The 26,483-nt window shown below is 38.5% G+C and overlaps 2 protein-coding genes and 1 long non-coding RNA gene across 8 annotated transcripts in view; 1 reads left to right on the top strand and 2 right to left on the bottom strand.

The window, feature by feature from the left end:
• LOC122993251 (multiple C2 and transmembrane domain-containing protein 2-like) overlaps positions 1 to 15,359 on the bottom strand; it is a 40,045-nt gene extending 24,686 nt beyond the window's left edge. The window contains exons 1-3 of one of the 4 annotated variants that reach the window (XR_006406385.1): positions 15,155 to 15,359; positions 7,439 to 8,012; positions 1,065 to 1,182 (exon numbers count right to left, since the gene is read on the bottom strand). Coding sequence is in view for 3 of the 4 variants with exons in the window: in XM_044367462.1 (XP_044223397.1) it covers positions 1,065 to 1,182; positions 7,439 to 7,963 (643 nt within the window). In the remaining variant the exon portion in view is untranslated. Of the gene's footprint in view, positions 1 to 1,064; positions 1,183 to 7,438; positions 8,013 to 15,019; positions 15,092 to 15,154 lie in introns of those variants that run through there. The other 3 variants (XM_044367462.1, XM_044367285.1, XM_044367371.1) reach the window with 3 other exon arrangements.
• LOC122993589 lies at positions 15,033 to 19,717 on the top strand. 2 transcript variants are annotated; one of them, XR_006406419.1, is made up of 5 exons: positions 15,033 to 15,097; positions 16,963 to 17,061; positions 17,364 to 17,387; positions 17,980 to 18,014; positions 19,631 to 19,717. It is a non-coding gene; the product is annotated as an uncharacterized LOC122993589 (long non-coding RNA). The 2 variants fall into 2 exon arrangements; XR_006406421.1 differs by lacking the exon at positions 15,033 to 15,097 and adding an exon at positions 16,028 to 16,130.
• LOC122993419 (myocyte-specific enhancer factor 2A-like) overlaps positions 18,458 to 26,483 on the bottom strand; it is a 47,078-nt gene continuing 39,052 nt past the window's right edge. For both annotated transcript variants that reach the window (XM_044367600.1, XM_044367680.1), the window contains 4 exons: positions 25,175 to 25,341; positions 21,753 to 21,879; positions 21,017 to 21,119; positions 18,458 to 19,899 (listed from right to left, as the gene is read on the bottom strand). In XM_044367600.1, the coding sequence (XP_044223535.1) occupies positions 19,560 to 19,899; positions 21,017 to 21,119; positions 21,753 to 21,879; positions 25,175 to 25,341 (737 nt within the window). In that variant the 3' untranslated portion in view covers positions 18,458 to 19,559. The remainder of the gene's footprint in view (positions 19,900 to 21,016; positions 21,120 to 21,752; positions 21,880 to 25,174; positions 25,342 to 26,483) is intronic.

The raw sequence follows: 26,483 nt of genomic DNA, 5'->3' as shown, positions 1-26,483 counted from the left end.
TGTAATAATTACTGGGTGTGGCTCAGACAGGTTCCAATATGCTGTGAGGAATCCTGTCCCGGCTGTTACAGGAGCTTCATTCAGCTGTCTTTGGTGTCTCTGGAGTCAATAATACTGTGTAATCAAACATACTGAACATTCCTGGCCGTCATTAAGAAGTCATGGCTAAACACACAAGCAGAAAAACATACACTGGCAGGGGTGATGTCTTCTTTAGGTTCATATCAGAACACTCTTCTCTGAGCACATATGACTGTAAATGTTTAGTTACTAGTTTCAGAAACCAAACCGAGATGTGCCACGATAAGACACAACAAAACCTCAATGATACGTGTTTTTTTCAGCAGTAATATAAAGACATGTAAGTCAAAAGAAAATGAAATGGAAAAAGAATACAACACATTCAAGGACAAGTTGCAACATGAGAACCCAACAGGTAGAATAAATGAATAACAGTAGTAGCACTTACTCACTGAGACAGAAATGTAAAACAAGTGCGTGGTGCTCGACGTCATTTGTGACAAATTGTGAAAGCATGTGTCAGAAGTGACAGAAATGACAATGTCAAAAAAAAAAGACTGCACACAGTACATACTGTACCTGTTGAGAAAAAATGCCTACAAATGACATTGTGTCTTACTGTCAGATGTAAATACCGAAATGTTTTTTTTCTAACGTGCAAACATTTGCTCAGTTTCCCTGTTCTGACCATTGAGGTTGCTCAAGGTTGCTGTGCATCCTGTTGATTTAGTGTTGTTTATATAATATCGGACATTACCAGGTATTTACCATCTTAACATCCACCTACATTAAGCTGGCTCATTGTACTGCTGCAACCTTCTGCAAGCAATACTACAGTACACGCATACACCATCAGATCTGCTGTGTACATTCCATTGAGCACACGTGAAATAACATGTGTCACATCATCACCATACACATAGGTGATAAAGCTAATATAGTATAGTGGAAGTGTTATTAATAGTGATATTATCACTATAGTGATACTGTTAACACTGGTGCAGCAGTTGTAGAAGTAGGCAGTGTTAAGATGATGTTCTTACCACAGCGGTCTCTGATGACCAGGTTGCGTCCTTCCTTCAGGTTGATGGTGAGCAGGTAGGACCTGAGAGGATCCCTGAAGTTCTCCGACACACTCAGAGTCTCGTTGCCCATGTCAGACTGGACACACACACACACACACACACACACACACACACACACAAAAACATTATTATTGTTTATTGTATCACTAGTAGCAGCAGTAGTATATCTGATGTAACCTAGACTTTTTGTGCAGGTCAACAGCTATGTCTGAATATGAACACATATCATGTATAAATAGATATAAATATCATGTACAACCTGAATATGTCTGTTGTTCTACAAAACCCATTTTTAGAATTTTAACAAAGGAAGTCAAACTTCTCAGATGTTAAATGTTGTCTGAACACAAACAGCTGCACAAGAACTTTGCCCAATTAGTCTTGATCAAAGAATATGTACAAGATTATGAATCTGACCAGACATTTGATATCAACTTTCAGTACTTGGCAGTCTTGGATACTCAACGCTTTGGGGACATTTCCTTTGGTACAAATAAAGTATTAGGGTTTCAGATCAAGTCCCATATTTCCTTCGTATATATATATATATATATATATATATATATATATATATATATATATATATATATATATATATATATATATATATATATATATATATATATACACACATATATATATATACACACACACACACACACACACACACACACACACACACACACACACACACACACATATATATATATACACATATATATTCTCGACTCATATGTTCAATTTTTGATGTCATTAGAATTTTTCACACACTTAATTTAATACTGAATATAGTGTATCATTTTTTGCTACATTGTCATGTTAGTTTTCCCTTCGTCTCATTGTGTTGTTCTGCTATTAGTTAGCAAATTCACAAAATGCTGTAATTAGAGGTTTAAGCACATACAGTAAGGCACAGTTTTGTTTTTGTGCTTGTTCAATATTCTTTAAAAACAATAATAATAATAATAATAATAAGAAGAAGAAGAAGAAGAAGAAGAAGAAGAAGAAGAAGAAGAAGAAGAAGAAGAAGAAGAAGAAGAAGAAGAAGAAGAAGAAGAAGAAGAAGAAGAAGAAGAAGAAGAAGAAGAAGAAGAAGAAGAAGAAGAAGAAGAAGAAATGATTAATTGTTGTTTCTGCATTATCACAAGCCTATCCCACACATGTTGGCTGTTATGATCTGAAGCTTTTTGTTTTGTTCTACTTTCATGTCAAAGTCACATGTTTTTCACTTACTTACCTAATTTATTTACATTTTAGTTGTATTATTTTACCCATGTTTTAAATTTTAATAAATATAAAAAAGCAAAGTCCGCTGCTGTTCACTATCTATGCTTCCTGTCCATGCAGTGGATTATTTAATCACTATTAAGCCTCTCCAGTAAACCAACCATCTTTCAGTGAATAAACCCTGCTCGCCTGGAATCACTCAGCTCAGCATCCCGACCCTGACCGGCCACAAAAGCCAGGATGACACACGTTGAACACTGAAAAACACACACCGCCTACTGCCCCATTATGTCCTGAACACGGCACAATAATCTGGAATTAAACTTTGACATGAGCGCGTGTCAGTCAAAGCACAATGCAACATGTAACAAAAACACTTGACAGAAACAATCGATTGCAGAGTCCCATTAACCACAGAGATGTAGTTCAGGATAAACCCAACTAAACTCACCTTTGATGTTATTATTTTAAGATAAATCCTTGGCAGACACCTAACTTAATAGTATTAAAATGACATCACCCTCACCAGATTGAACAGCAGCACTTACATTTTGATAGTCCATGTCTTTTAACACATGACCGTTGAAATCATGACTATCATACTGCAGAGACAAAGATAAATACACTTCAAAAATCTATCTTGTGATTTCATATATGACGAGGATTGTGAAGAAGTGTTAAGTCCCAGATGATGAAAAGGGAAAGTTTCAGTCTGCTGACCAGCTCGGTTCAGGAACTGATCTCTCTGGCATTTCTATCACCACGACAAATCCTCTGCGCATTTATTAAAAATTCCTGTATCCTGGGGACTGAACAAACTAAACCAGAGAACATAGTAATGAAAAAGGGGGAAATTGCCTTTCCAGCTCACTTTCCGTTGTTCAGTTCAGGGTAAAAACAACTCTGAGGCTTTACCTCTCTGTGGAATTTAAAGCATGAAGGACCATTAGGATTATTTTGCTATAAACTAAAGAAAAGGTTCAGCATTATTCCTTTTTGTTAATATCCAACATATCCAACATATTATACATTAATTATAGAAAAACATCTTTTGGGACATGCATATGTGCATATGTTGTTTAGCAAAAAAAACAAAACAAAAAAAAAAACGCATAAAGGTAGTGTTTCAGGAATGAAGATAAGAATGGAGAAATTCCTGTTTGCAACAAAATGTCAAGGACACAGAGTTCAAGAGATGACGACTGGGTTAACCTGCTCCGGGGCAAAAATATACCACGGAGCTGTTATTAAGTCCCTGATTCTCACACAGTGTACAATACATGGTGCTTTGTATACAGTGTAGCTGTGCTGGAATAGTTACCGACCCTACAACAGGAGTGAGCCAGTGATCTTTAAGGTTACACGTCTTGATTTTGAAAAAAGGTTTCAAAAGACTTTAAGTCCTGACATAACATGATAGAGTTTACCAGATGCTGTGTCATCACAGTAACACCATCAAGGGTGTGGTGTCAAAGTCATCAAACATTTACTATTTGCTTGTTGCGGTACAGCGACATATTTGGTTCAGCAATTTTCATCGGTGGAAAACCAATGTGATTGTCATGTCAGCATCTGTCACGCTGTGCTGCTGACAGAAGAGCCGCTGACTGAAGACCTGTTCACGCTTGGTTTTAAAATGCCTCTTGAGTGATCGGATCACAAGTGGACAGTGCTAAATATGAGTGTAAATGACCATCAAGACGCATTGTGATCCGATCACTCAAACCATTTGCCGAGGTGGTCTGCATTCGACCACATATCTTTTGTAGTGTAAACGCCAATGTGCCCTGATGCGTCCCTGACAAGGACGTAACAGGAAAATACGTCATCAATGCAGGACGTGGTGGTTGTTTTGATGACAGCGCACCAACACCAAATTACTTTGTTCTGTTTATCTCAACAGTTGGAATATCCCGGATATGTTTATTAGTTCTTGAAACATTTTTTTCTTATCTAGCATGTGCAAAATAAATCTGGTGCTTGTCTGGCGACAGACTGATATAATAACTGTGCGCAGGCGTGAAAAAAATGGATATGTGGCATACAAGTGTGTGAAAATGTCAATTGCGTAAGTCTCACAGTTAACACGTGAGAGTTGGCAGCCCTACTTTCACTCTGAGGGTTTATCACCTATTTTTATCATAGTAAGGGAACAGTGAAAGTGGATGCCAGCTCAACACCAGCAGCTTTCATCTGAAGACAAAACTCTGACAGCGACTGGGTGAATACTTGTATAGACAATTGTTTTCCTTTGTTCACAGTATTATCCACTGTACAAGGCATTTACTGAAATGTGAGCTTCAAAATAATAGCACGGGTAGCAAACACGACTGTCAGGCTATGAATTCACCAGCGTCTCTAGGTTTTGTTCTGTATGTAAACAATTACATCATGAAGAAATCTGATATCACATTATCTTTTTATAATGACATATTCACTCCTCAAAAACACCTGAAGCTACTACCTGTAAACTACGGATGACTTTGGCAGTGCTTGTGTCCAGTTTTGCTTGGTGATTAGTCTGATACAGCTCATTTTAACATGGAAAACTGTGTGACTGTACAATAAGATTTAATTGTATCTTAATAATAATAATAATAATAATGATGATGATTATAATAATACAGAAATTATTCATTCATAAAGCTACAGGAGAAATGATTGGAAATGTGTTTTTTCCTCATAGAGACTGCACAAATATGTGTTATGTCATAAAATAACAGTATTCTTAGCAGAAGTTCACAACATGGTGAAAAGAGCAGGGTTAGAGCAGCTTTCTTATGAAATTGCAAGGAAGTTACCAAATCTACATCTACAGTGCACCTAATGTCTTCTGGCTGTTTAATGCTTTTTCATGAGACCCCTCTCTTCCCTTAAATAGAAGCTGTGGGATTTGCTTTTACTGGACTAGTATGTCCAAACTTCTGAGACAAGCACTGCTCTGAACTTTAGGCAAACGCAACCAGATCAATGATGTTGAACCATATAATGCTGTCCAGTTTACAATAAACAAAAAAAAAAATTAGAGCTGCAACGATTGGTCGATTAATCGAGTAGTTGATCAACAGAAAGCTAATCGCTGTTTTGATTATCAATTAATTGTTTTGAGTCATTTATAGAGAAAAAAAAGCCCAAATTCTCTTGTTCCAGCTTCTCAAACATGCATATATTCTGGTTTCTTTAGTCTTCTATGACAGTAAACTGCATATCTTTGGGTTGTGAACTGTTCGTCGAGACATTTTAGGTTGCATCTTGGCCTTAAGGAACGGTCATAGACATTTTATAGCCCAAACAACTAATTGATTAATTAGGAAATAATCCACAGATTAATTAATAAGTAAAATAATTGTTAGTTATAGCCCTAAAAAACTCCAAAGTGAAAAAGAGTGGACGAGGAGCTCCTGTTTGTCAAACTGTGGGGTTTTTTTTGTCCTTCTAATGAATATGAAGAGCAATTAGTAATACTGCTTGCAAAAGAATCTTAAAGCTAATTTTCAGGAATCAATACTGAACAAGTCTCCATTGTAACACGGATTAAGACATAATTCACAATCCTACAAAAACACACACGTGTACCACTGTTAAAAAGCAAAACAAACACTCCACTAAACCCAGAGTATAAAGATCAACGAGGGTATAAAAATGGTTTCTAGATGCCCAGTGAGTCAACATTTTTGGAATAAAGGCTTGTTCAATTTAGAGAGATATCATGTCTGTTAACTGCAGTATTCACTAATCTAGAAAAACTGCTCCATGTTTATAAAGTACTACTGATAATTACTGCTATAAAAACATGACAGGTCTGCTTTGTGTATACTGACACCGGGTGTGGTTTGTAAACTATTTGGGAGAAATAACAACCAGCAGCAGCTCAGGACATAGAGGATGATGTAGCTTTTTCTTTTTTTTGATTGAAACAATTTATGAATGAAGTTAATTTCCTCCAGGTCAGATGTTAAAGGACGAGCAGGTTCACTGTGATTTGAGGCACCACATTAAGACAGACAGTAAATTAATCATTCTTTTGCTCACTAAGTACACTCATAATAAGCCTTTCCACCCTGTAGTGTCCATAAGCAGGCAAAGCAACATCTACAGACAAGAGAAATGTGTACATTTCCTGTAAAGCACAAAAACAAACAACAAAACAGTTTTTGTGCTGTATATGCACAATTAAAATATATTCTTAAGGTAAGATACATCTACAGTATGTGCATTTGTTTTGTCTGTACTTGTTTTTGCATTCATTTCTGGTGTGAAGTAATATTTTTATGTGTTTGAGAGAATGAAATCTCTCCATGCATGTCAAAACTTCTGGAGCAAACTTACAACACCTTGAAAATGACAAAACCATTTTGTCTCTCGATCATGCATGAACCCTGTCAACTCACAAACCCTGAGATAAAGCAAAGTTGCTGCACCTGACCTGCTCATAGTTCCTGATTTTCCACCTGTTGGCCCTTAAAGTTGCCTGATGGGACTTTAAAAGTTTCTAATGATTTGTGATTGATCTTCACTCTTAAACTTAAGCGTAAAAGATCAATTCAATCAAGAGAAAAGTGTAGCATGTGCTAAATGTGACCAGGCCAGTTTGGCACACTCAAATCCACATCCTTGTCACTGCTGAAAGTGTCACAATGTTGCAAAGATATGAGCCATTCAAGCTCATGACGGCAACGTAAAAACACACACAGCCAGAGTTTACCCAGTGATACTGGAGACTATTGATTTTGGAAGGAACTCCGATTTCAGCTTCATCCAGTTCCTCCAAGTGTAAAGAACACTTAAACTTTGTACGTCCTGTGCAAACACATGTGACACCCGCCAATGGACAATAAACCACCCACTTCATTGTAAGTCCATTATCTCGTTTCCTGTGTGTTACAGGAGAACAACATCACTACTGTACAAGCTCATTCTACCGTCACACTCACTGTTAAAGTTTCTTCTAAAGCATAAAATATAAAGTGAAAACATCAATCTGAAATAAGATATCTAATATCTCTCTGAATCATGCAACCTTTACTATATTGTCTAAAGAGCTTTGTTTATCTGAGGACTGATCTGTATTTTTTTAAAACACTGATACTATGCAGCTTCTGTACCTGTAAGCTGTCCTGGGAAACCTCCAAAGAGGGAAGGGCTGGGCTGTAGACGGTCATCATCTCCGGCAGGTCCAGCTCCTCAGGCTCCATGCCCCTGGCTGGACTGTAGTTTGACTCCGGGGAACTGTCCTCCTCCTGACAGAGGCTGATGAAAGACTCCTGGGAGGAAGCCCAGTCTGTGCAGTCTGCAGGCACGTTTAGTCTCTGTTCACTCCTCCCAGCTCCTCCACCTGCTACTCCCATGTTCAGGCCACTCCCTCCTCCTCTCGGTCCTCTAGCAGACTTGAGAAGTGGTGTGGAGGGGTTGCTGTAGCTGAGAGTGTTGTAGTGCTGGAGCTGTGAGCTGGAGGGGACTCGCAAGTACTCCTGCCTCATGTCCCTGATGTCGGGAACGGAGGAGCATCGCTGGTCCATGGTGTGTTCCAGATGGACGACCGCCTTGCTTGCGCTTGTCTTGTCCCGCCGGAGTTTTGGCAGCATCTTCTGGCGGAGATGCTGCAGCATGCTCGGCTTCTTGGAGTCCATGATGGGAGGAAGGTTCAGTGTGTGTTTAAAATCTGGACATCACTGATAGCTACAGTAAAAGACAGACATGAAGAGGAGTCAGTCAAACCCACGTATCTTGAATTATGACTAAACGTTTCATCCATTTTTTGTCTCGATAAAACTTAAAAGTGACTTGATGATTGTTCAATGTGTGACTGAAATCACATTTACTGAATATTATTCAGTTGTGAGTTTTACTCTGATGTCTGTTATCATTGTACAGATGCTTAAGCTTGAAAAATGTGACATCTACAGTGATGTCAGTGATCACTACACATTTACGATACAGTAGATCTGACATTATTAAAAGGGAAAGAAGAAGAGAGGAAACCTGTAGCAAACTTTCTGGAGGGTAATAATTAACTCATGTTGCCCGAGACAATCATAAATCATTCTTCTGTGTCATCCTTACCAAAACAGATTTTTGCAAGGAACTTCTTTCAACCTTTTGTTCATGCATTATAAAAAACACTGTTGTAACTGCCTTTTTAATAAGAAATAAAGCAAATAAGGCCTTTTTCACTGCAGACATTTTGGCTTTTCCAAGTAGGGAAAGCACAAGTGTTACTGATAACATTAACAATGTTTTTTTCTGTTTTTCAAGTCACATAATTATGATGTCTTTTTTTAATCAGATGTAGGACAAAATAAATTCACTCATTTGAAACAAGCAACAAGCACTTCATGCTTTTATCCAGTCCTGATGGAGCATCATTATACAACAGGTACAATACTTAACAAGCAACACAAACACCATCTAATCCAGATATCCATAATATCTTCAGAACAAATGCATGAAGAACAGTTGCATCTTTCACATGTGACTCTAAAAGCTTCGGTAAGTAACCTCATCAAACACTTTTCCATCAATATGAGAGCAGCTAATGAATATCATGTATTGTGCCATGTTCCCACATACAGCAACTGTGGTGCAGACTAATACCCAGACAAACTACTACAATTGCTTCGCCCACAATCAATCAAAATGAAATGACATCATCAACCAAAATGATTCATAACGCCCTGGATGCCTAAAACAACAAGCTTAGCATGTATATTGTACTGTACTGTAGGTGCAGAAACAATTATAAGATGAACTGTAATTATTCACAAACTGAAGGCGGTTCTGAATGATACAATGCATGTATCATATTAGAACGCTGCTGCTCATATATACTTTATTAAAAAAGGTTTTCACATTCATGCTTTCTACTGTGCTTGATGCTGACTTTATTTGTTCAGTGAAACCTGTGTTTCGACACAAATGTTGCATTGCCGACACTGATTGCAAAATGATAAACATTTGGAGGAAAAACAAGACTGTTCCTCTTCATTATGCATCGCTCAGACAGGACATGAACAATACAAGCTTCAGGGCTAAATTACAACAGTTATAAACAGCATCTTGGTTTAATTGTTTATGTTAAATCTGTCTGCTGCCTCGGTCGACCAAATGAGTAGATTTCCCACCAGACATTACGTTCAGCCAAGAATTTTATATTTTGTTCATGAATGTGGTAGATAAAAGTAATTCTGGTAATAGATAAAAGCACAAACTGAAATGATTAATGCTGATAACAAACATACATTTGAATCCACACTTCTGTGACTCAGCGTGACAGAGGAAGTATTTTATGATGTACCACTGAGCTACTTTGCATTACACTCTGCACGTGTTCTGCTATTGTTAATGTCTTGTTCTGGAAGCTTTTCTCAAAGTGTGTTTTTAGCTGAGTCACCTATCATTCGTTCACTGCAGTGTCACCCTCTCTCTGTAAAACAAGATCTGTATTTCAAACGAAATGAGCAAACGGCGGGAGGAGACATCAGTCAGATGGTAACGCTTTAAGCTGTCATCTCTGTGAACCGTCTCTGCAACACAAACAGCACCTCCCTCCGGCTGCTGCTGATGCTTCTGACAAAACCTGATTTTGAAAAGCAACAGCCCCATAAGCCTCTTACTGGCTTCATACTTTGTGATGTCATTAACTGCGACCGATGACCTGACATGTTATCAGCTGGTAAGGGGAAGTAGAGGAAGACTGGCAGGGAGGGGGAGGGTGACAGCACAAAAAACAAGACAAGAATCAGGGTTCACAAAAGCACAATGACAATACCAGATGTTAAAGAGTGAAATTGAAAAGTGACACCTAATCGCTGATACGGACAGCAAAGTACAACATAAACAATGACGACAGGTAATCCATGTTTTCACTGACAACATGACATTTCTTTCCAAAACGGACACGTGGTGATTTTTAGATGACATACTCATCACACGCAGCACCGTGTGTGTTTCCAGGTTTACAACAACTCGTCTCTATATCTAGTCTGGAGAAAATGACTAAACTAATGACTGTGTTATCTGTAGCCTGGATTCAGCATTCTCTAGCCTGACCCAAATATAAGGATTAGATGGATCGCTGGAATAGTTGGAGAGAGAAAGAGAGACAGCAGGCAGAGTTAAAACAGAGACGACCACTGATCAGACTGTCATCAGACTGCCTGCACATCTGTGTGAAGTGATGAATGTGGAGCTGCATTGATTAGTTGATGGAAAGACAATGAATCATCAACTATTTTGATAACTGATTAATCGTTCTCTGCTTTTATTTATACTTTCATTATGGTAAATGTAATATTTTGGGGGTTTGGACAATCTGTCAGACATCAGCTTTTGCTTTAGGATACGGTGACATTTCTTGCTGTTTTCTGATGTTTTATAGACAAAACAATTAATTTAGAAAATAATGAATCTGTCCATCACATCAGTAAAGAAAATAGTTGTTAGTTGCAGGCCCGGATGAATGACTGACATTATATGGAATAGATCATATTCATCTAAAACTTTAAAGCCACTTTGTGAGGAATTTTCATCGTGATTATAGTCTTTGAAGTTTATCTGATTACATGTAATTTTGTTTGTTTGCTTGTAGGAAATGACACAACAATTGGTTTAGTCTATGTTTTGATTAGAGCTCCTTTATCTCTGAGTCCCTGAAGGTTGTAACAGAGTGCACTGTTGTTTGCTACTGCGCCATTTCTGACACCAACACTGAGGGCAGCAGAGTTAGAAATTGTCAGATTCAACAAATATATGGGCTTTAAAACTGCTCTAATAAATATTTCAACATTAACAATGGATCAAGTGCCAACTGTATGAGTAACATGAAAGGCATCGCTCCGCCACACAGAATTATCACCTGAATCTGCGGCTCCTCTGCGTCTTTCAGCTCACTGCTTTGGTTTTACAGCCCTCGACTTTATTCTTTTGATTCTCTGTCATGGATTTGCACAGCATCATTTTCAGTAGCAGCAGGCAGGAGTTTTCAGAGAAAAAGCCCTAAAAAATCAGCTGTTTGCTCCCTGTTTACCACCGAACGGCAGACGGACAGTGTTAAAATGCAGATATTGGACTTACATTCATCAGGTGGACATGAACATGACTCCAAATTAATGTTAATGTTGCTCTCTGTCTGCCGGAGGAGTAAACTAGCCGCTGTATAACATTTAATTTGTTAAGATGATAAATGGTAGAAAAGAAATATAGCCAGAGATGAGGGAATCTTCACATATCTGCCAAGTCAGAGCTCCAACACACCTGGATCTGGAGCAGATCTGGAGCACAGAGTTGTTGTTAAAGCTTTTTTTTAATTTTAAAAATGTCACTTTTAATTATATTCTATTGAAAGAGAATATTAAACACATTGTCTTATTGCAATTTTAAACGATGGCAACTAAAGTCTTGACAGGGTCACATGACTGATCATTCATTAGACAGTGCCCATGTCATCCATAGAGAGCATCCCAGGGACAGCAGCTGTCTGTACTGTATATCCAGTCTGAAAACAGGAAACTAGAACGTCGACCGTTACTGCTGTATTGGTCACAGCAGACAAACTAGTTAACCCACATGACTGCCTATAGGCAACAGCCTGCATCCCTTCCTCAACACTGCATTTTATTGTTGGGGGTAAAACAACTTTACAGTCCTTTTACAGCAACTGATATTAACAATGAACAATGATGTGAGTGTGCTGCGCGGTCAGTTCAACCAGCACTATATATTAAAATAAGATAAGAGTCATTTAGTACACTATGGTTACTGATTGATGTGATGATCAAAGCTTTGTGACTAGCTAGACCTTAGCTGTCCTCTTCATATTGTAGGCTGCAGTCTTTACACAAAGACCCTCCACATCAATCATTAACTCCAATTAGTCCCAGTTCCGAAGCATTACAGCAGGCTAAAGGATCTACAGGAAACATCATGGGAGCAGCCAAATGCCCACGATAATCACATGTGCCACTGATCCATGTCACTGAGCAGCACCCTGAACACTAGATTTGTCTATAAAATAAGTTAAGTGTAAACTGTGTGTTATTAGTTTTGGTTCAAAGACATTTCATTTCATTTACAGTCCATTGCTCCTACACCGGGCCTTGATGTAATCATGTAACTGAGCTAAACAACCACAGCTGAGTGGGTCATTACATTCACTTGACCTGCCAGACTTCACCCAGTCTAAAAAGACACTACGTGAACAAACAGACTGCACAGCTGGTTACAGTATGGTCCAACCAACAAGGAGAACCAGACTTTCATCAAATCTTGATTCACACACATGAACTAAGTTTAATAGCAAATTCTCTTACATCTTACAGCCAGCCCTCTTAGAGTACCACCACACTGCCAGCTCAGTGAAGTGAAGGCTGTAACAGTTCAAGGAGACCCTGAGGCCGCTCATCCTTGTCCAGGAATCCATCTCACTAACCTCACTTGCATCACATTTTAGTCATTTATCTGACTCTCTTACGTAAAAAGACCTCCAGTGAGGTTAAACAAACGTCAACTCTTCAATCATCCGTGTTCTGTGCAAGTTGTGCAGAGGTCAAAGCTGAAAGGTTAAACAAACATTAACCTTAAAATAATGATGGATGAAACAACACGGTGATTGAGACTGAAAGGTTAGCGGTGAATACTGTAAGTGGCCTGAAAAGAAAAGATTGTTGATCTTAAAGAGAGATTTTTATTAAAGATAATTATGGGAAGCATGTTGAGTGATTTGGAGGAGGTGAAGGGAGCGCTCACCATCAAGGACTGAATGAAAACAGAGAGAGTGACACCTGTGATGTATAAAAAAATATTATTCCTCCATCTGACAGGAATCTGACTGAGATAGATCAGATTATAAGACACACATCAACATGGATAAAAAAAATGGGTAAAAAGTCAATAAAGATTATTTCTGTTTCTGACATTTGAGCCCGAAGAGCAGCGACTGCAAACGAGAGAAGACATTATAAAAGTGCTACAAACTGAAGATGTGGATAAAACGATGCTGAAACATTCACTGGAAACGTCTACATTTAAGATTGTTACTAGAAATAACTAGAATATACTCACTGCGCCTTTATGTAATATATACCTGTTTTATCACTGGCTTATAAATGTTAAGTCATGGAAAGTTTCACTTCTCATTTTGTTCTTCTACTTTTCATGAATTCTGCAAGAGAGGAGAGTCTTTGCATAGGTAACTGAGTTACATCACAACAGTCAGAACGATGTTAACGTTCATCTGTTTTCCTATAAATTATACAAATCATGACTTTCTTTTTAAAATCAATCTTGAGATCCTGTGTAAGCCTGAGTCGGTGTTTAGACAGGTGCTGCAGCAAACATGCTCCAGCAACTTCACATACTGTATTTCTACCTTCATTGCCAAATGAGGTCATCACCATTTGGAAATAAAAAAACAAAGACACTGACTTTCCAAAATGCCCGAAAAAAATGCCTGAAAAAATACAAATAGCGGATGACAGTGTTTTAAAATGATACTGGGTTAATCCGTTGTTAAAAATGAAAGCACTTTCACAGGCTGGATCCTCCTGAATTTTAGAGATTTGGATGATGAACAAGCACTGATTTCCTCTGCCCAACATGGATGAATCACAAAAGCATGAATGTTCATTCTGATAGCAGAAACTGTAAACATCATATGAAAACATGCTGGTCAGTAACACCCACTGTAGACGTGCTATGTTGTCATATTAATGAGTGTTAAAAGAAAGCTACTTTAAGCTCTGATTTGCAGTCATTCTGTCTTTTTATGCCTGCTATGTTCTCCTCAGTCAGTGGGCTGAGCTGAGTGACTGCATCAAAGCCCTTTCTTGTCAGAACAAGACAAGAAGTTATTTCCTGAAACTATTTCACAGTTTGCGGTTCCCATTCTTTGATATGGGGCAAGCTCACTGCAAAGAGCACGCCATCAAGAACAAAATAAGTCTTGCACCAAAGTAAAATCTGCACTTTCAGTGTATACAGAATGTTTACATGTTGATGGTTACAAGCTGTTGTATGCTGTGTCAAAATAAACAACCTGAACCAGTCCAGTGTGTCTGTAACATGTGCTGACATTTCTTTTGGGGAAACTCTTACAAGACCCCCAAGTTTCAACATTCAGTCCAGAGTTGGGGACAATATAACTTCTTTTAACATTTCCTCACGTATGACTGCAGCAGATAGACTACAGTTCATGAAAAGGCTCCTTACTACAAGTGACGCGCTGCTTTCTAAGAAAAGACCGATCTCCCTTTATAAAAAATGCAAATTATGTTATCTTGCCTATACTCAAAGTTTTACTGTACTATTATATATCAGAACAGGAAGTGTGTCGATGGGAGATTGAATCGGCATTCAGCACACATCCAAACACAAACAGTCTGATTGATGACAGCTGCAAATTAAAGTCCAGCAAGGATCTGTTGGCGACCAAGATCTGACTGCAAATTTATTCAAAGTGTTGTGTGGTGAATCTCAACGCCGAACTGACTCATCTACTCGATATCCTAACCGCATAGAAACGGTTTTAAGTCATGTTATAGCCAACAATGCGCGTAAAACAACCTTTAAACTGCCATATGTTTGAGTTTGGTCTCAGCCTCCTCTCATACAGATGTGGGCAGTATAAATGGATTATATTATTTACATATAATGAGGTATCAACAAGTCAAAGTAGGAGTCGACATTCTCACCTGTCCGCCAGCGGAAATGTTTCCACCCGGGCAGGAAGGCGGCTCACCTGACCAGCCCCACCTCAGAGACCCCGACAGGTAACTTTCTAACTTTCTCCTTCTCACCTCAACACAAAATAATGTTTGAACATTTACCTTTTTTCCTGCTGCTAAGAAGCTCGAACCACCCCTGTTTCTCCTTCACCTCATGGCTAGTGACAGCTACGGTTAAAGGAGGGCAGCAGGAGACGATACAGCTCGGACAGACTTCCTCCTCCTCCTCTTCATCTGAGCGGCTGACGTCAAGCGACACAACAACATCACACAGCCACCGCTGGGTTATGACTTTCAAAATGAAAGCCCTGCCACCGGTGTTACACTATATTTGGTGACCTTTCAGATTCTGTGACCTTCAGTGCTGGAAGACGTACTCAGATCTTATCTATACCACAGTGTAAAAATACTGCATTACAAGCAAAATTCCTGCATTTAAAATCCTACTCAAGTAAAAAATACACATGTATTCCCAGCTGAATTTACTTAAAATACTAAACTAAAAGTACTTTCACTTCAGTACTTTATGTTAGTAAATTAGTACTTTTACTTTAGTACTTTAAGTAGTATTTTAAATGCAAGATTGTTACTTGTAATGAAGTATTTTTACATTGTGATATTGATACTTTTAATTCAATAAAGAATCTGAGTAATTCTTCCAACACCGTAGGTCACAGAATCTGATGGGTCACCAAATACGCTGTAACACCTGTTTCATGTAGGACTGCTCGTACTCATTAGCAGGAAATATGTGATTTGCAATATTAGAGGGAATGATAATTTTTGCATCATTATTCTCGTTTAAAAAAAACATATGAAAGGACCGGTGTGTAGGATTTAGTGGCATCTAGCGGCGAGGCCGCAGATTGCAGCCAACTGAATACTCCTCCCCTCCTCGTCCAAGCGGGTAAGGGAACCTATGGTGGCTGTGAAACTTGTGAAAAACGTGAAAGGCCCTTTCTAGAGCCAGTGTTTGGTTTGTCTGTTCTGGGCTACAGTAGAAACATGGCGGTGCAACATGGCGTCCTCTGTGGAAGAGGACCTGCTCCTTATGTAGATACACAGGGCTCATTGTAAGGTAACAAAAACACAATTATTCTTATTTTCAGGTGATTATACACTAATTAAAACATACTTTTCAAAATTATATTCCATTTCTGCCAAGTCTACACACAACAGGTAGTTCTAACATTTTTATACCCACAACATATTTCATACAAGTTTGTCCAGTCTACCCCAACTTATTATCTTAAGTATTATCTTATCTGATTTATTTTGAAAATCAAGCTATTCAACTTCCGGTCTCACTGCAGCTAACTTCACAATGATGTGAGCCTGCAGCTACGGCATCTTTGCCAAATGGCACAACAAATCAAACCCACATGTTGTTTTTTGAGTCATTCCATTCGTTTCACCAATACCAAGTGGCCTACATCAAAATACGATTTTCTCATCTGATTTCACTTCAGTTTAGTTGGAAAACTGGTTGTCTGGTCGCCATATGGGTATTTCACATTTAGGACAAAAAAGTTTTGTACAGAAGTGACTTGTTGCTCTAGAAAAGGCAAACTTGTGTTGCACTTTTATCTGAAGTCACATCAAGCAATACAAATCTATTAGACAGGGCTCAACAAAATAGTGCATCATTTTTAAAGAAATGGTGTAATCATGCAAATCTATTTTGAGGTTATTCAAATGAATAATGACCAAGTTAAGCTGAATCATAAAAATTAATTTGTCCTTCTAATGTGTCTACCAGGAGTGTAAAAGAATTAATGAAATTAAACTCCTTTGCTAGACTAATTTCCAGAGCAGTCACATAAACTTAATCCTTTTCTCAAACAGCTGTTTGCTCTCATCCTTCCCATTAACCTTAGTCCATTTAATCACTCCAATTCTCCACCTCATAGAGCACTAAGTGAGGCCTTTGCCCGTGTGGTTTTCTCTCCATCTGAACTCCTCTTACACTCCACGTGCATGTGCTCCCTCTTACCGTGGAGTTAAGTAATGTGAGATTAATGTATTTTATTTATTATCCCTACATTATACAGACATTTCTTACAGGTTGATTAAGGCCATATTACCATCAAAAACCGTGACTAAATCAGACAAATGTAGTAAATCAACTAAATAATCCTGATTATTTTATTGACCTAATTTCATAATTTATAACTGACATGAGATGATACTGTAGGATTATCTACTGTAGCTAATTGATGGTGCTGAAAAATAAGAAAATAAGAAGAAAAAAAATGGTGTGACTGTTTTTGGCTTAATTAACCTCCACAAACTGTCATCTTTTCACACACAGAACTTCATTGACGTGGCAGCGAGTGTCAGTCCCCACCAACCACTTAACACCTCTGACATCAAACTGCCTATTGTGAATCCTCAACTTCCTCCACTTCATTCATATATTTCCACCTCTTGATGGGTTATAGTAACTCAATACTTGTTCCACTTCTCCATCACATTGTTGAAGCCAGGCCTGCTATATACACACAACTGTCTTACAAAGTACATTCACAGTGAACTGCATAGTTCCTGCCTTCTTGCAGCAAGTTACTGTAGTCTAATGACCATAACACCATCATCCAGTACAGTACATATGCTTGTTGATAGCATCAATGTTGGCCTTTCCTGTCATTTCAACAGCCAGACTGCTTCTCAACAGGAAGCTGAATTCTGTTTTTCTGTTCTTGAGAACTTCTCGTCTCATTCTTGCATTCCCATGAACTAAGAACCATGACTTCCTCTGCAGTTGATTGTTACTCAGTAATGAAAGTTTCTATTTATGGTCACCTCTATATCTGGCACATCCAGATACCAGACATCTTTCAAAAACACCCTCATAAAAATGCAGTGCTGTGTTTGGAACACTTGTATGACACCCCCTTTCATACTGTAATTGTTTGTGATCCCAATAGGTTGTCTTTCTTCTGTTAAAAGCTAAACTACGTAGGTATGTATTAACAAAACTTTTCTGCAGCTCTCTCTGTTTCTGATGTTCTTACCATCTATGTTACCAGTCAGTCGAACCCATGTGGTTACTCTTGCTGCTTTGCACTCCTCACCACATGCTTTCTTGTACTTACCCACATGTTCCATTTTCTCTACTTTAATCATTTGCTGTTGAGCTACACAACCGTTTGGTAAATTCTCATATTCCAGGACCACAGCAAATGTTATCTCTCCAATCAGCATACATCTTCACTGTCCCACTGATGATCAAAAACTACCAACCATGTGTGCATAGATATATTTCAATCATCCATCTTCAACTGTGGTTCATTAAAGACTTCTACAACTTTATATGTGTAACATTAACCTTTTATAACAACACCATGTAACCATAACCCTGTAAATATTCATCAGAGTATAAATTACTGCTCTAATTCCAGTCTGTCTGCCTCTATAAGTTTAATTCCTTCATTATACCTTTAAATACACACTAGTGGAAGTTACTACATGTACACACACACACACACAATTACAACTTTTGCTGTGTGGTGGTCACTTGTTCCTGTGAGTGTATTTTGAAGATGTTGGGTGTGTGTTTCTCCGTGGTTGATATATGTGAATTTCCCTCTGCATATGATCTCATCTATCAAAATTCTTTCTAGTCTCAAGGTTTTCTGTTTAAGAGAGTGCAGCATGATGTACTTCACAAAACAGATTTATCTAACAGACACTTGATGACAAAGAATGCCTTGCAAATATGGCGGCGATCCACAAAAATATACTTTTGTAAAATCTGGTGGACGTGTCATATTTCACTCAGGCAGATGCAACAGACAGATGAACAATGTGTAGTTACACCAAAAGTGATATATATTAAAGATACTATATACAAAACATAAAGACATATTTCGGTAGCACGTACAGAACAAGTGTCCATGGCTTTCAGTTTTAAATCTGTATCCTAATGAAATATTGTCTTATTCTGTGCACATTATAAAAACACGCTCACACAACATAAAAAACAGCATACTGCTTTGGCTGATATAAATAAGTGTTTTTAAAGAGGAGCAACAGGGATGATGTGGAGGGAGTATTGCTTTCATGTCGGACTCAGGTGTTTCAAACCCTGAGAAGATCAGCAATGAATAAGTGACACCCAGAAGCACTTCACTGCTTTAACACCCAAATCATGAAGCCGCAAGACTGACAGACGACGTTAATCTCACGCTCTTTCATTCTTCTGTGTCCTGCATCCCACTGAATAAGAAAATGACAGACTGCACTGCAATTGGACCCACATTATTAAAAATGATTCATATTTATAAAGTACCACTGAAGATTTTCTGAGATGATTCTGACAGATACAGAATATTCAGACCAATGTTGCTCAACCCTTCTCAAATATCTGACTGCCTAAAAAAAACAAAAAACAAAGATAATTTAAAGAAAAGTAACAGAACACATCAATAAAATCCACATTTCATTTGCATAACAGTGTCCATCCTGTGTTTGCCTTGGTGGTGTGTCGTCATGTGACTGCAGGGCTCTATGTCACCCAGCTGTCCATTCGCATTCGTTTGACCGTCGGACTCTCTCTGCCCTCTGACCGACTCACAGGGAGCAAGTGGAAGTCCGGCCGCTGCTGCTGCTCCTCCCGGTCGCTGCCGCCCTCATGGGAGCTGCAGGAGGAGCTGACGCTGTCTGCAGGAGACCTCCCCATCTCTGCTCTGGCGGATGAAGAGGAGGAGGAGTGATGATGAGGAGCCGAGGCATGTGGCTGGGTCATGTACCCTGAGTGGCTGAGGTGGTCGCGGGGTGGGGAGATTGGCTCGGCTTTGATGTTGATGTTGTGGTTGGTGTTGATGCAGAGATTAGAGCTCGCAGACCTGCAGAGTCAAACAGATGAAGAGAAAGAGATGATTGTTTAAGGCTGTGAATGTGGAGTGAAGGCGCCATCTAGTGATCAAACTACTGTAACTGCTCTGGTGACAGAAACTTTTCTCTGGTTGGTTAATACGGAAACTTTTCCTATGGTGGAAAGTAAATACATTTACCTGCATTAAGTACAATTTTGAGCTTGTCTTTTACTACTTTTTACTCCACTACTCATTTAGCACTTACAACTATAGTTCCAAGTAACTTAAATGAAGATTTCACACACAAAACAGACAATGAGCTTTTAAAAAATGATGTCTTTTAATAGGTTTAACTACGCAGTGGTACTTAAATTAGTTAAAATTAGCTCCACCTTGACCAACGACAACATTATAATGCATTTTAGGTGCATCAGCAATAATAAGTATTTTCACTTTTAATTTTTTAAGTACATTTTGCTAATACTTCTTAAAGGCTTTGGCTGGTGATTGTCTACATTTTTCTTGTTGTCAACAAATCTCATGTGCAGATCCTACTTACATGTATTGTGTGAGCTTCCCTACCATGTTGTGCTACATATCACAACCTTGTACTAAAGTTCTTAGAGAAATTTACAATGTAGTACAAACCGATGTGCTTTTTGGACAACAGAGGTCTACGGCACAGAGGAATAAGATATATCAGGCTTTGCACACACAATAAATGCTAGTAGGATCAATTCATTGTTGGTTTGGTTCTACACATGAGATTTACACACATTTTCTAATGCAAGACTTGCAATGGAGTATGTTACGTTGTGGTTGTGGGACGTTGTGATATTCTTGCTACTTGCAACTTAATTAAAGGATCTAAATACTTCCTTGTCCACTGTCAGTGTGAAGTCTCCATCAATAGTCAATAACATACTAGACTTATAATATGTCCGGTTTATTACTTAAGTCATTTTGTCTTCATCACAGAGTCACATCTCAAAAAATAGATTCTTTTAAAAAACTTCCTTGGGGTTTTGTTGTCTCTTATACATATGACTTACAACTAAATCATGCCAGCTTGTATGCAATTGGCATCAACTTTAACAAACTGTGAAGGGTTAAAATCGTTTACTCGTCAGCCATGTCAGGAACTTACCCCAGTGAGCCCAGCTGGTGTTGCTGCCATGCTGCCATGGAGCCTAAAGAAGGGCCTGCAGGGGAGCTGAAGCCTGACAACTCAGCACTGTTCAGGGAGTAATCTGATGAGGAGAGAGATGACAAGCGACATGAAGCAAAAAGCATTAGATTGATACATCAGGTTAACACTGGCCTCTGATTTAAAAGATATCGTCCACCTTAAATCTGATAGGGGTTCATCACTCATCCAACATTAGCATCAGTTTGTAAAACCTGGCTCAAACTGTTAGGTCCTTAAGGAGCTGCTAAACCACCATGAGCCTGACTTTCACTGGAGAGTTTTAGTGTCCCATCATAGTTTGGGCAGAGATACTGAAAAGTTGAAATTTTGTCGATGATTTAGGATAAAAATCATCATATTCAAAGATACTGATTATCAGTACAAAATACTAATATAGTCAGTGTAACAGTAAAACTAGCTGTCTTTCCCTGTGTGGTTTAATCCTAAGTATGTCTGAACTCACACTACTGTAGGGGTATTTCAGTTATGCGATGAGTATTATATATGTGTTATTCTGATTGCTGTTATGTAATTCTAAATTTAACAGCACATAAATGATAATAATAAGAACATTAAATTAAGCAATAAAAAAGCCATATAGTGGCCTTATTGGATCCTTAGGGGCAAGACCTTTTTCAGAATATACTAAGCTGATGACAGCAAAACCATACAAACAGTCATAATGTTCAGGTACCATTGTTGTAAGCAGAGCCGATGCCGGTGTAGACCAGACTCTGATGAGGCAGACTGGGTGTGGTGATGGAGACCACTGGAGTGGACAGAGGCTGGTTGGACTGACTGCTGCTCAGCCTCTGGTTACTCTGAAAGTAGATAATAAAAACATAATCATAGTCACTAAAATGATCCATTACATTTAGTGTAAAAGCAGTCTTCACTCTGTGGGATGCTCTTTGTACAGTTGAAATGTACTTTAAATCTCAAGGAGCTGAATGTGAGCTGCGATGCCTCTTTCAACCACATGATGTCAGTATAAACTGAGAAATATTACACTTGGTCATGGAGTCTTTCTACAGCAAGTAAGAGCTGATTCTGTGATCCAAAAAACTCAACTTCATATATGCTTATTTACTGCACTCTGGCATGCTGTGAATTGAAATTTCACTTGTTGGGTCTACTTTTCCTCAGCCTGCTTCATGTACTTATGCATTATTATTAATATATATAAATGTCCTACATTTCCTAGAGTGCTAGGCTGTGTACCAGGCAGGACAACGTGACTCTTTTGTAATACCACCCCCCCCCCCCCCCCCCCTTCAAAAATCCATTAACATACCAATGACTTAAATTAAACATTAATTTCCAAAACCCTGTAAATCCATTTCTAAGACAAAGAGCTCTAAGTGTCAAGTTTGTGAAACATTTTTTGTTTAATGAAATGAAAATACTTTTTATCATCCAAAAGCTGTCCAAAAGTTGTTATCATCTAACAACTTGTTTTAATTTTGTTCTATTTTGTGAGATTAGGTGTTGTGCATTTCAAAAACCTAAATGCAAATTCACCTGACTGAATGTTTTAACAATTAAAGTAATTAACAAAGCACCAAATGCCAGCAGGTGAACAATTCTTAACCAGTCACAAACCAAGTTGGTCTAGAAAGATTCTCACAAAACTGACAAACTGCCGGGCTTGGTAAAGCTACTAGTAATCAAAACTGGCGGCTAAATAACTTAACACATTTCTAACAGTAATTAAAAGTTTGGGGATGTTGGCATTCCAGTCTGATAATGTCAGCAATGACATCACCCTGAATGAGGTCATTCACTGCTGATTGCACTCACACATACACACATGCAGACACACTAACATAAACGCATAAATGTTGGTGAGTAGGTGGGTAAACCAACAGATACATATCTAAAACTAACCTTTTCTCTAAACTAACCGCAGGGCATTGCATTATCTGTAGTACCTCCATCACTATGAGTAACAAATACCAAGCTAACATGCTAATGATGGTAAACATTGATATGCATGTGACAAAATGCAGACCTGCTCAGTTCTTTCTTGGCATTGCTTTGCAGAAATGCAATGAAAAAAAATTCAAAATTAGTGAATTTAAGAATTATTCTTGCCCATTCGTGCAAAACACACACAGTATGCAGAGCATACTCTACAAACTTGCATGCCCACATATGCAATAAAAGAGGAAGTGAGAGGCAGTTTCAAAATGATCTACCCAGGGAGTTGCTGTCTGAGCACAAGTCAACATGTGTTACTGCAGTGTACAGAAAGCAGAAATAAATACATGTCGTCATCCGAGTAGCTCCGATCTTCTTCTGCTGGCTTAAACATGCTGGAAACATTCACACACTATTGTTTCTGTTTTGTTGAATGTTACAGCTTCATACCAAATGTCACCTCATAAAAACTGGAATTTAACACTTCCAGACCACTGAAAAGGACTTTGTTTACTGCTCCTGCAGACGTCAACCACCCAGATCTCAACCAGCTTAACCCTAAACTAGTACAGTCTGCAGTGTGATATCATTTATTCATTTTTATCAAAAAAAACTTCCAAACCTGTTGATATCCTGACTGAAGTCTGACAAGATAAGATATGATACAGTATCATACATTATTTGTCACCAAACGATCACCAGGGATCATATCAGAAGAAACATTGGTCCAAAATTATGAGAAATTATAATGATTAACCAATAAATAATCAAATTTGGACTCATTTCTGCTGAGGCAGTGTTGACTGCCATGTGTGGGATGAACACTGTTTGTTTAATTTTAATTTCTCCACCTGAAATGTAGTCAAGCAGCATTTAGTTGATACTAATGACAATCCCTCAATAAGTCTTGATAAAAAGCTTTAATAATAACCCATCATTTCAATTTTTAATCCATTTCTAACTTATCTGTAAATTCTCACGAAACTCACAAAATTTTCTTCTCATATTCACAAAGAACTTATGCTCACATGTGGGTGACGTTTTTTGGGGAGGGATGAATAAAGTTCAAAATAATTATACAATGTGTCCCTACAGGCTGAACTTTCACATTAATGTTCATAACACAGATCAGAACTCAGTGATGGATCACTGCGAACTGTAAAAATCCCCTGGAACCCACAGCCAGCAGAGTAATGGAGCCTCCTGGTCACCATGAAAAAAGAAAGTCTCCACTTCCATTGTTTGCTAATCGTTACATCATGTTTGAGCATAGTGTGGGAGGGAAGGGCAACAGTAAGAGAGTTAAGGGCAAATCAATAACTTCAATAACCCAGAACAGCTGCTGAATGTAGAATCTGAAGAAAGAGAAACTGGCTCAGGAAGCTCCATTCTAACAAAGTGGATAAGTTGTCAGCCTGTTTCAAATATTAGCTTGAGAAAATGTCTTTTTGTGTGTCCAGACTGATGTTTCCAAAAGCCAATTTTAAATGACAAGATTTCTGTAACTTTCACTGAAATACACAATTTCACTTGTACTTCCTTAGGATAGACGCAAGTTTAAAGGAATCATTTTTATTTTGGGAAACACACTTATTTCTTGCCAACAGCTAGATAATGATATTGACACCACTCTGTGTCTGTACAAACTCAGAGACTCCACTGAAAGAGAAAATGATCAAGAAGAAGATTACTGGTTATGCAATACTCGACACGCTTCTAACAGTAATTAGAGGTGACAAATTGTAAATTCTCTAATTAAGGCAAACAATTCCATGCCGAGATTGATCAGATCTTGTCTTTGTTTAAAAGGAACAATGATTTCATTTGCAAACCCACCAACCATCTGGTCCAGATGGTGTCAAACCAATTGTTCTGAAAGCTTGCAGACCAACTCTGTGGTAATTTGCATCATCTATTTACTCTGTTCTTGTCCAACATCCCTCAGGCTTGGAACATATCATGTACTCGTCTGGCTCCTAATAAACCTCCAACTCAGGCGCTGAAAGACTTAAGGCTGGAGTTTTTTTAGAGAGTTGTCCTTGAGCAGCTGAGAAAAGCAACACATCCTAAATCAGCTAAAGCAAGCTAAAAGAAAAGGGTTACAGATAAAGATGTTTTTGTTGCATTATAATACATTATAATGACCTTTGAGATAACTTCTGTAAGCGCCTAAATATAAGACCCCCACACACTCACCAGTGTTTGCATCATTCCTTTGGACTGGGGGATGACCACTCGGAGGTCATTTTTGCGGCTGGTAGGGGCCAAGCTGTTCCCAGGAGGTGGGAGAGGAGGAGGAGGAGATTTGGGTGGTATGATCTTTCCCAGGCTGCTTCCACCAGGTGAGCCCACAAAGCCGTTCACTAAACACAGAAATTAAGAAACACAAGGTGATGATGGTAAGAAAATCACAACTTGAGATCTGAATGACAGAATGATTGAGTGATTGATGGTGGATATGAGCATATCTACATGGTCAAGGAAGTTCTGTATGTGCAATTTGCTTTTCACATGACGCCATCTTGACAGAAACTTTAGCAGGGGATACTTCCAGAGCCTCTCACAGTCTTTTCTTTTGAGTGAAAAGCACAGTGGACCTAGCACAAGTTTAGAAATATTTGAAGATTTGGAAAGTGCTTTAAAAACAGTCCCATGTATCAGATCCATTAAACCAACCTGTCCACTACCAGGCTCTGACTGGAGAATAGAAGCTATATATTATACAAGAGATGACAATGAATAATTCATCTTTTCTTGCTCTTGACATTACATAATGGGAGTGTTCATATGAGACATGCTGTTCTGGGAGGGAGCGCATGAAGATGACAGGGAGGATAGGCTACAAGACGTACAGTTTAGTGCGAGGGTTGATGACCTGAGAATGAGACAAAATGCAGTTGACTTATAGAAACTATTAAAAAAAAATGACTGTGAGGTGCGTCCAGAATCAGTGGATTTTAACTGCTGGACACATGATGTCTCCTACTTCACTGTTTAGCCCATCTTAGTGTATGTGCACTAGAAAGTTCAGGTTATTACATCACATTTGTGTAAGTTGAATATTGGACAAGGATTGGCCTCCAAACTATTTGTGATGTCAGAAATCATGCTAGTAGGTCCGGCCCTTAAAACAGCTTTTTCAGTGATGTCAGAGACACTTTCCACTTTCAGTAGATGAATGTGTCTTCTAGTGTCAAACTCTGCACATACATCATTCTGCACAGTGAAGCTCAAACATTCAACTATAGGAACAAAAAGAAAAAACATATATTTGAGTGGAGGGGGGTGGACAAAATGTATGCAAAACATACTCTGCCTCTATAAGCAGATGCAAAGTAGAGCAGGTATAATAAAGTTTATGTTGAGACAGACAGACAGAGGTGAGCGCACCTCAGAAAGTGAAGAGAGCAGCTGCACTTAATTAGTCCAAAACAAACACTAACAACGTCTTATAAAAATCTAAAAAAGACCACAATATCTGATCACTTTACAAGACCAAATAATG

Source organism: Thunnus albacares, chromosome 1, assembly GCF_914725855.1.
Source record: "Thunnus albacares chromosome 1, fThuAlb1.1, whole genome shotgun sequence".
Taxonomy (NCBI): Eukaryota; Metazoa; Chordata; class Actinopteri; order Scombriformes; family Scombridae; genus Thunnus; species Thunnus albacares.
Note: the sequence above shows the minus strand (reverse complement) of the source record. Positions and strands in the feature narration are given on the sequence as shown.